This window comes from Notothenia rossii (genome assembly GCF_949606895.1).
Source record: "Notothenia rossii genome assembly, chromosome: 12".
Lineage (NCBI taxonomy): Eukaryota > Metazoa > Chordata > Actinopteri > Perciformes > Nototheniidae > Notothenia > Notothenia rossii.
Genome location: NC_136911.1, coordinates 20,900,609 through 20,912,189, shown reverse-complemented (window position 1 = coordinate 20,912,189; position 11,581 = coordinate 20,900,609). Strand labels below are relative to the sequence as shown.

The window sequence follows — 11,581 nt, the reverse complement described above, 5'->3', positions numbered from 1 at the left end:
AATCGAGGGGAAGTTCCTAAAATCCATCTAAACATTACCCATTGAGGAGTGAGAGTGATACGCACGCAGTTTGCCCAAAACTGGAAGCTGGGTTGTAGCTCTCATAGCAGCTAATAGCAGCTAATATGAAATCTCCGTTTTTGACAAAAATGGAATGATGGGTTATCAGGAATCATTTCAAAGTGACACAGACACATTGGATTAACCTTCAGCAGCGTTTCTATCGTTTCAATGCCATTGAACACAACTTTTGATCAGAAACACAGCAAAGGTAAGACATATTTGCCGTTTTGGCTCCGTAAAGCTCCGTTGTGTGTTGTCTGGGTTTGCCTTCGCTGCCCTGAGTTTTGTGCAGAGAGCAGATCCGATAAGTAATAAAATATTTCTACCGTGAGTTCTGTGCTAATTCAGAGGCTTGGTATTACCCTTGTGTTTCGTTTAGCTAAAAATGGTTAATAGTGTCTGATAGCTGAGTTTCTTCCCGTTAAGTGGGTATGACACATTCATAGCTTGTTAAATGTTAAGAAGCCCTCAGGCGCTGTTTCAAGGTTCTTTATTTGCCATACGAGCATAGCTACAGAGTAGTTATGTCGATGAAAATCTTAGGTCCCAGGCTTCTCCAACAGTGCAACATGTTGCGTTCTGCCCCCGGTACCATGTTTTGGTAGAAAAACTACCAATTAGGCTAAAACAAAAATCATTCGATAAAGCAGTTGGCAGGAGATGCAGATTATTTACTCCAAGTCATTTTACTTTTCCCTTCTGTAGCTCCTCAAGTGCTGTTCGGTGAACTCATCTTAACCCTCCTTTTCACACCTCTTTGAAAGTGTCACACACACACACACACACACACACACACACACACACACACACACACACACACACACACACACACACAGTTTTTCTTACTAGATAAGTGGATCGATCTGTGGATCAAAGCTACAGCCAGAAGCCAATTTCTTTACTGCAGCTTCACAAATAATTAAAATAGGGGCAGGCGGCTAACCTGGTTCTGTCCTAAAGTTAAGAAATCTAATCACTAGCAACCTTTAATGTATATCTCTGAATGAATGACATATAACATGTTAAATAGTGAGATTTGGAGGTTTTTCGAATCAATTTGATTGATCCAAAATAGGTATTTCATGTAGCTTTGAATCTAAATCTATGTTTGGTTTGTGAATTTAATGTCACACTTTATTTCCACCATGTTCATTAAAAACATTCCTCTTTTCAACCTCTGTTTCAAATGTTTCTGTAGATGCTGATGAAGACACTGAGAAATATCCGCTGATTGATCCTGAGTCAACCGTCCAAAGGGAAATGAGAAATTTGAGACACACCAAACTCTCAACACGTTACTAAAATGGACTTCGACTCGCAGAAGGAATATAAATGAGAATAAGAATAATTACACTGCCAGGTAAGTCTGAGATAAAAACTGATAAATGTGTTTGCTCTCTCAGTGGCAATTAGTTATACTGTGACAGTGTCAACAGGTCAAGTACGTTTAAAAAGACATTTGCTCAAAGCTTGTGAACTCACCAAGATTGACGCCAAAATCGGGGTTTTAATGATCCACCAGAAGACATCAGTGTTCTCGATTATATCCCAGCACCTGATCAGATGACATTAAATGACTTTATTATTGTCATTGCACAAAATGCAAACTCTGAGACAGGAACATGCAGTTAGCATCTAAGCAGAAAGTGCAAAAGAAAGAGTAAAATGAAGTTTAATAGCATAAGTATATAATATGACAGATATAAAAAAGCTACAGCAGTGGCGAGCCGTCAAGGCCCTGTGAGGGCCTAAGATATTCTAAAAAATCATATTTAAAAACATTAAAAAACATTTTAATTTTTTTTAAATATATATTTTTTAAATATTATTTTTGTTATATTTTTTATTAGTTTTACTGAAAAAAACTTGATTTAATTGTATTTCAAATATAATTTCCAAAGAAATAAATCCTTTGAATCTGCCTGTTCAGTCTCTGTTTGAATGTAAAGGGTTACATGAAACTGAACGAGAGAGTAATGTCAAATGACAGTACAATTGACCAATCATATCTTCCCTCTAAATGGGTGGGTTTTATTATCGCGGACTTAATGACAAGTTCCGCCCGCTGTGAAACTTTTTTCTTGTTTCCATAGCAACAACAACTTCCTGTCAACAGCGTGAACTCGCCTTCAAAATAAAAGCATGCCAAATTACACTTAAGACATACAACTGCAACGAGAGTAACAAACACAATGCAATATTATTTTCAATGTCAAAGAACACAAATAGGGTTCACAGGTGTTGTTTTGTGTGGTAGAGGGGTCGCTTTCATTGATGCGTTTTGCACACCAGGCCGTTGTTTTGATATTCCGCTGAAGTATACGCTGCGACGTAATAACTCTTTTTTTTTCTTCATTTCGAGGGAAGGGAAGGGGTGGGGGTCAGAGGGCCTAGGTATAAAGCTCACGCCTCGCCACTGAGCTACAAAGTCTTATGAGAATATAAACAGTGGTTAAGAAATGAAACACACTATAGAGCTTGTATTAATAAACACAGTATAATAGAGACAGAAAATATTAAACAAAAGGGATGATTATTGATACGTTATATAAAAAATACAAATAAATATGAGCATGCTATTGAAAAATTTGCAGGGATAAAGCGATATTAATTCCCGAGATAAACTCAAAGCCGTCTCAGATGTGTTTCTCTTACCCCACGTCGTTAAAGTAGGCTTTGAGGATGCTCCACGCTGTGATGAAGACCATCGGCCCTCCTAGGGACATAAAAGAAGGATTTAAGAGTGTCTCACCCCCAGGGGGACAGACGTATTGAAGGCATATGAGGAAGGTTTTGTGTGACAAATATGGTTTCCAAATCTGTTAGTAAACAACTAGAATTTTTAGCTGTGAATGTCGAAGTAACAAAGGGTCAACAGGTCATGGTGGTGGATTGCTACAGGGCCCCCTCGGCTGTCAAGGACTCCTTATCTTCATTGGCAAAACTGTTATCTCAACTTTCCTACAAGGAAATAGTACTGCTTGGTGATTTTAATTGGTTAACTTCTGTGTCAGAGGATTTTAAAAACCTGTGTACCTCTTTGAACATTACTCAGATTATAGACAGTCTTACTCGCCCAAATATTAAGTCCCCAAATAAATCCTCCTTAATTGATCTCATTTTAACAAATGTTCCATATAAATACTCATCTGTGGGAGTATTTGCTAATGATGTGAGTGACCACTGTGTTGTAGCCACAATTAGGGACACTAAGGTCCAAAAAGTTAAACCACGCATCATCACAAAGAGAGATAAAAAACACTTAGTGGAGCAGGGTTTTTTACATGATCTGTTTGATTTTGATTGGGGAAAAATCGATCTGTGTGCTGATGTAGATGGTCTTATTTTTATCTTGGTTTTATGAAAATTATAGATAAACATGCACCTCTGCATACATTTAGAGTGAAGGGACGATGGTTTTCTGCTGAACTGTCCAGTCTCCTTCATGAGAGAAAAATGCCTGGGCAAAGGCTAGGAAATCAGGCTCAGAGGTAGAATGGCTACGCTTTAGGCAGCTAAGGAATAGCTTCACTTCACATGTCAAAAGTGCTAAGTCAAAGTACTATTTGTCAGTTACCACAGAAAATCTGAATAATCCTAGGAAATTTTGGAAAGCCATAAAATCGATTTCCACTAGTGATATCCCAAATGAGCTACCTCCATGCCTCACCACAGCATCTGGCATTATATCAGACAGGGCCACCATGCTAAATTGCTTTAATAAGCATTTTGTCTCTTGTGGCTCTCTGTTTGATTCTGTCACTGACTGTGCTTCTGCTTCTGTGAACGCTCCAGTCCTTGACTCTGAACAATGTGGTCTGGAAAACCCTTTCAGTTTTACTCCTTTAACTGTTGGTATTGTCCATGAAGCTTTATCCAAGTTAGATCCTAGGAAACCGGCTGGCCCGGACAACGTAGAACCTTTCTTTTTAAAGATAGCTGCAGATTTTATTGCTCCACCTCTTACTTCTCTTTTTAACCTCTCCCTCAGCACAAATACAATTCCTAAAGTATGGAAATCTGCTTATGTCCTGCCTCTACTGAAAGGAGGGGAGGCAACTATTTTAAATAACTATAGGCCAATCTCTAAATTGTCAGTTCTGGCTAAGGTGCTTGAACGCCTAGTGAGTGAACAAGTAAAGGAGTTTTTATGTATAAATAATATCCTGTCTAAACATCAGTCAGGCTTCAGGAAGAAACATAGCACCATCACTGCAACAATGAAAGTGGTAAATGATATTACTAGTATGCTAGATAATAAGCAGAGTTGTGCAGCTCTGTTTATTGACCTTTCCAAAGCGTTTGATACCGTTGATCATCGCGTCTTAAAACAGAGGCTACTCAGTATTGGCATATCCAGCCATGCAGTGGGGTGGTTTGTGAACTACCTCTCTGAAAGGTCCCAATGTGTTCATTTTGAGTGGTTAAACATTGCTAATGGTGTTCCTCAAGGTTCTGTTTTAGGTCCACTTTTATTCTCCATACTGTATATATCAACAGTTTAGGTGAAAATGTGGATGAAGCTACTTTACATTTTTATGCGGACGATACCGTGATGTACTGTGCAGGTCCCTCCATTCAGGAGGCTGCTGTTAAATTACAGGCTGTTTTTAACATTATTCAGACTCAGCTCTCTGAACTAAAGCTTCTTTTAAATGTGGATAAAACCAAGATAATGCTCTTTTCAAAAGCTAAAAAGACACCAGAGCCTGTTTTAGATATTGTATCAACGCAAGGAATAAAACTTGAAGTTGTTGCCTGTTACAAATACCTTGGTATCTGGCTTGATGATTGTCTCTCTTTTAAACTTCATGTCAATAACCTGCTTAAAAAGCTGAGGGTTAGGCTAGGTTTCTTTTTCAGGAACAAGTCCTGTTTCTCGCTTGAGGCCAGGAAAAGGCTCTGTGACCTTTTGACCTGTGCTGGACTATGGTGATCTGATGTATATGAATGCACCTGCCAACTACCTGAGCAAACTAGATGCTGCGTATCATAGTGCTCTGAGATTTTTCACTAACTGTAAAGCACTTACTCATCACTGTACCCTGTATACCAAGGCAGGTTTACCATCACTCACTGTACGGAGGCTCAGTCACTTGTACACTTTTATCTATAAAGCTATGTTGGGTAAACTCCCGTATTATATCTGTTCATTAATAAAGCAGAAAGTTGCAAGCAGCTATTGTCTGCGATCGCAGGATATAGTCTTGTTAGATGTGCCAAGAGTAAGGACTGTCTTAGGTAAGACAGCTTTTATGTGCGCAGCTCCACTTGCTTGGAACAGTCTACAGGCAAAATTGAAATTGAGCATTTTTATTTCTCTGAATGTATTTAAGGCACGTCTAAATGAAATGCTTTCTGACACTCTGGGTATTTGTAAATGTTGAATATGTAAATATGATATCCTCTGTTGTTTGTTTGTATGTTGTTTTTATGTTTCATGTGGAACTAAATGATGCAGGTCTCCCTTGTAAATGAGATCGATGATCTCAAGGGACCAATCTGTCTAAATAAAGGTTTGAAATGAAATGAAATGAAGGCGTCCTCACCCCAGCCGATCATGATGTAAGCCCAGAAGTATTTCCTCTCGGAGAAGAAAGAGACGGCCAACAAAGCGTGCAGGTAGAGACCTTCCACCAGCAGCCAGAAGAAGCTGGCCATTATGCAGTACTGGAAGAACACAATCACCACTTTGCAGCCGACCTGGGAAAGGACGGAAAAGCACAAGGATTTTCCACATGGATAAATATTGAACAGTGATATTGATAATACAGAATAGATTAATTCCAAATAGCGGCACAATTACATCTTTGAAATACAGGAGAATGCACGTATCGGTTTTGGGTACATGCTGTCTTTATTTAACTTAAATAGGACGATACATTTTTTCTATTTGTTCTATCACAAAAGGACACATCAACAACATGTCCCACGCTGAGAAGTTACCCGACACGCCTCTGAGCGTTCAATTAAATGTGATTCACAGAAAATCCATCCATGAGCCGTCAGAAATAATGGCGGGCTGATGGTGAGGTGATTACTCTGCAGCACAAGTAGTTGCTTTCTGGTCCGTTAGCAGCTTCAGAATATGTTTCATAATGGGTGTTTATCCTAAGTGATATTTTAATGAAGCATAATGAGGAATTGGATGTCACTCAGTAGACTGTTGTTTACTCTCCTGCAGCCAAACACTTGATTTGTCCTTTTCTCAAAGACAAAACAATTCAATTTAGCCTCCTCCAGATTAACGGATCCTCTTGATAATAACTAACAACTCACCTTTAAAGTATTATTAATGTAATGTACAGAATATCCATTACCTTATATAAAGTGGTACCATTTAATAGCGCAGAATTTGTTCATCAAGCTGTGTTTTATGTAACATATTTTGCGCTTGAAGGCTGTAAATAAAGAAATAGGAAAAGGCTGGCACAGTGCAGAAACCCATCAGATGTGTCAGTGGGCAGAGGGACAGTAGGAACAGCCATGCAGGATAACACATCAGCTCTCTTCTGGTTGGCTGACGGCTGCGAAGCAAAAAGACTTCATCAGGACGGGCGAGCCTGAAGATGAAGACCGCGTTATTGAACTAGTTACACAAGGATGCGGATAAAAGGTTATTTCCCTAATGGTGTGGGCTGATCTGATACTCGCTGCAACGCACAGGCTGTGCGGAGATCTCAGAGAGAGACAGTCCATACTGAGCCCATTTCAGCACGACCCTGTGACAGTGACCACTTTAACAGATGCATTGAGAGGTGAGGGAGACTCGGGAGGAATTGGGAGAAGGGTGAAAAGGACAGTGACAGATTAGGAAAGGAGTGAATGGATATGGAAATGTTGATAGCAGAGAAATAAAGATGACGCAAATATGGAAAAGGACCCGAGTGGATATGAATAAGGCAACAGCGGAAACAACCCACTGACGTTAGAGCAGAGCAAGGACAAATAAAAACAATCAAGCTTTGGAAAATAACTGAGAAGGGATGCGTGTGGCTCAGTGGATAGAGCCTTGGTGTTGGGATCAGGGGGGCACAGGTTCAAACCCCACTGCAGTCAGCATGTTCTTGTGTCCCTGAGACACTTCACCCCAAAGTGCTCCTGTGGGGATTGCCCACAGTATTGAGTATGTAAGTCGCTTTGGATGAAAGTAACATGTAATGTAAAAAGAGTTTCCTATGATGATACTGTGTGTCATTTGTTTCCAAACTTGACAATAAATGGAGCTGTTGTTTTATGGGTTAACCATACCCTACATACATTTACTATCATGTGTATTCTTAACCCTCCTGTTGTCTTCGGGTCAAATCTGACCGATTTACTACTTTCATCAATCATAACTTTTTTGTTTTACATTCGATTGCATGAAGGCTTCATGATATCCTTCACAGTAGTCATCTGAACATGGAAAATGGCTGGTCACCACTTTCATAGAATTTTGGATGATTTAGTCAACTTTGTAACACCCATGGTGTTCCCGGTATAAAGAAAAGGAATTGGTAACCATCCGGATCAGATAAAACACACACACACACACACACACACACACACACACACACACACACACACACACACACACACACACACACACACACACACACACACACACAACAATTTGACACATTCCCCGCTCTTATGTGCCCATCCCCCCACATGGATCACACCTGGAACACGCAATACATGTTCAGTGTCTGTTCTTTGTATATTTACTGCAGTGTTTCATGTATACCAGTAGTCTGATACAATACGTACAGTTTGAAAGGGTGTTAAATGAAATATGGTGATGATTAATGTTTTTTGTGTTAATGTGATAGCAGTTAAAACAGGACCGGTGACCGTGAACACCAAAGTAAGGGGGGGGGGGGGGGGGAACGAAGACAATAGGAGGGTTAACTTGAGTATTGTATGCTACTATACTACATTTCAAAAGGAAAGATACTACTTTCAACTCCATTACATTAATTTGGTATACTTTGCAGAGAATGATTCAATTGATTATACAATTAAACAATCTAGTAGTATAAAAAACACATATCGAAATCAACAACTCTTGAGGGAATGAAGTATATAATGCTGTCCCTACTTATCTCACTGGATTCAAGTTTGAATATAGAACTTGCAAATATTATTATTAAGAGTATTCTTTCACAGGGACAGTGCTACGTTTTTGTATAATAAAGATTTCTCTTTTTACAAAGTAATGCTAAGAATACATAAACATAACGGACTTAACATTTGACACAATTTACACAAATACCTCTCCTGATGCAGTTAGTTCATCAAAAAGCGTCTAAAAACAGGAACTACTGTCCTACAGGTTCTGCTGAATTTAGCCACACTCTGATTGGCCACGAGCTGCTCTTAATTAGGAGCCAACAGGTGTCTTTAATTACCTTCAATCGACTCAGGGGAATCATTCAGCTGAAAAACTGAAATGACCAAAATAGAGTAATATTGTCACGCCGCCTGTCAGAACTTCTTCTTCTTCTTCTCCTGCTATTATTAATGAGAGTAGGCACTGTCTCTTAGTGTAAACATCCTCCCTGCATGAATAAATGCACCTCTCATAAATGTCTGATGAGTGGACTTGTTGAATCAATACAAAGCTGGTGGAATTTACACATATAAATAATACATTAAGCCCTCTGTGTTTCTCTGGGAGCTCATATTGAGGTCTCATTAAAGCAGGTATTTGCTAGTCTTCATGAATTCATGGGGGAGGAATATGTGCTGTCTATACCTATATGCTATTTTTAATGCGTGCACACCAGTACATAAAGCCTTCCTTCAACGGCATGTGGAGGAAGGCTGCCACACACACTGCACCTTTAATAATGCATTCGTTATACGCCTGTCCACAGCGTTTACAGTATATCATGAATTAATATGATGTGACACTACGGGGCGGGTCCAGCAGCATGTGCATTATGATTCATCTATTTGAAAATATCTTATATTGTTTGTCGACAATGATATTATCTGGACTGTTATTGCTGTCGAATGATCATAGAATCATTTAAAACATATAGTCTTATACTCTCATTGCCTTTTAAATTGTATTTTTAGTCTTGTATGTGTTTAACAGAGACATATGTTAAGGGTTCAGGAGGGCAACAGGTAGTGTGAAAGGGGGATATGCAAAAGGTTAAGGGCAAGGGGGTCTTATGGTTTAATGGAGGGGATGTTTAGATGATGCCTAAGGGATTTTAAGGGTGGGACCAGTTGGCTTTTCTCTCGACTATATAGTGTGACTGTCTTCTTTATCCTCTGAGGAGGAAGTAGCTCTGTTCCTGGATCCATTTCACTTGTATATTGACTTTCTTTATGACTTTATGAAATATAACTTTGTCCATGAATCATTCATCAGTTTCTCTTAAGAATTTCCTCCACCATTGCTTCTGTACGTATTTCACAGTTCCTATGTCGGGGTCGTGATGAGCGCCGCAGCACGAAAAGTGTCTCTAATGTTTCTTTTCCCGACAGCAGCTGGCTCGTGTCTACACAATGGAGCCAGCCGCTATTAAACACTCTCTGAGGCTCCTCTGGTCGTGCGGCCGCATCATGTATCGTAAACCTCGTGTTCGGGGGGCCTCAGGGGTCTGCTGGTGGTGACGCTGACTGGAAGACATCCAAACACTGTGGGGGTGATGTAACTCTGAGCAGAAATGGCTAAGTGGCATAAAAGCCTGTGTGTTTAACATCTTCTGCCACTGTTTAGTGAAAACACGCTTTGAGTAGAATAGGCCTATTAAAACGCCATTATCATATTTGTCAGCATTGAGGCGATATGTGTTGCCTCTAGCAGCCGTAGTAAATATGATGGGAGAGACAGATTCAAACTGAAAGTCTGATTTTAATCCAGGAGACGAGGGGTTTATGCCTCTCCTAGAACAAGTTGAATTATTTGACCATAGCTTTTTTTAATGTAAACCAAATTACTACATGTATGTAATTTAGCTAACGTAACCAACGTGAAAATATGGAGTCAGATTTGGGTCAATATTGTAGCGCGCAAAACAAGCTACTCACGAGCGGAAAATGTGTTTTTACACGCGCATGAAATGACCCTCACGCGGAGATTAAACCCCGCGAGCAGAGACAGCCCTCCTGCTCGCTCGCGGAGTCTGTCTGCGCGCGTGAAAAGTTTCTGGCACTTTGGGGCGGAGCCACTGGACTTTGATTGACAGCTGCCAGGAAACCTGGAGTTGCCAGGTTTGATAAATGCCTGAACTACCAAGAGCCGAGGAGTGACAGCAGCAAGATCAGTTGGACGAGATTGAATGGTGAAGATGTCCATAAAAAAACATTATATTCGTAAAGTGTACAGCTAATATATATATTAATTAATTTTATATAAAACAATATATTTTTGAGTGGGCTGTATCTGTCGAAAACCGCCATAGTATTACTATAGTATACTGTAAGAGTTGTATAGTGTCCTATAGTCAGTTTGTAGTGTTCTGTAGTATTTTTCACCTGCTATCGTATTACTATAAAAAAAAAATTGACAGCAGCAATGTAAGTTGGACGAGATTTAATGGTAAAGATGTCCATAAAAAAACATTATATTCATAAAGTGTACAGCTAATATATATATATATATATATATATATATATATTACTTTTCGCGCGCGCAGACAGACTCCGCGAGCGAGTGAGGCTGACACTCCCGCGAGCGAGCAGGAGGGCTGTCTCTGCTCGCGGGGTTTTAATCTGCGCGTGAGGGTCATTTCATGCGCGTGTAAAAGCACATTTTCCGCTCGTGAGTAGCTTGTTTTGCGCGCTAGAATACTGACCCAAATCTGACTCCATAGAAGGGAGTTCAAGTGTCTCGAGGTGAGGGGCTGATGGAGTGTCCAATGGGGTAGCGTTACGCTGCGTCCACACGGCGGCGTGCGTTGAAGCTTGCCGGTGAGCTTTTCTGAAACTCGACCAACAACCAATCACATCAATCCCCCGCCCCCGGACACACAAGCACACGCTTTGATTGGCTAGAGCTTGTACTGGCATATGATTTGATTGGCTGACGCTTCCACAATGCAGTTCGGCAAAGCGTGCAGGGCCGCCTTGTGGAAGGGCCGTTACTGCATGATTTTGCCAGAGAGCCAGAATGGCATGCCTATTTTTGTATTTATCCCCATTTGAACTGAGGGTCTCGTTATAATGGTGGTTTAATGTGGATAATTAGCCTACTTGCGACATTTTTACTTTAGGGGATTGACTCCTGGGATTAAGGACAACAAGACTCCCCAAAACTCAAACACATTAAGCGACAAAAACAACGGCGATGAACTCACGGAGTCCGAGGAGGAGCAGTTGTCCACCTCGCCGACCTCGTAGAGGACGACGTCCTTGATGAAGACGGCGATGGCCTTCAGGATGAACGACACGAACAGATGCATGTGGATGTAGTTCCTCGTGCAGTGGAGCTTCCTGAGATGCACAGTGCAAGAATACAGATCACCAGACGAAGGGCAAACACAATTCGATAAGAAGAAGCCCTTCATGCTCATTATCC

General features: G+C 40.4%; 1 protein-coding gene across 2 annotated transcripts in view; it reads right to left on the bottom strand.

Moving 5' to 3' along the window:
* Positions 1-11,581, bottom strand: part of vipr1b (vasoactive intestinal peptide receptor 1b) — a 48,360-nt gene that overhangs the window by 11,126 nt on the left and 25,653 nt on the right. For both annotated transcript variants that reach the window (XM_079661352.1, XM_079661353.1), the window contains 4 exons: positions 11,361-11,496; positions 5,613-5,766; positions 2,719-2,779; positions 1,546-1,618 (listed from right to left, as the gene is read on the bottom strand). In XM_079661352.1, coding sequence (XP_079517478.1) covers positions 1,546-1,618; positions 2,719-2,779; positions 5,613-5,766; positions 11,361-11,496 — 424 coding nt within the window. The remainder of the gene's footprint in view (positions 1-1,545; positions 1,619-2,718; positions 2,780-5,612; positions 5,767-11,360; positions 11,497-11,581) is intronic.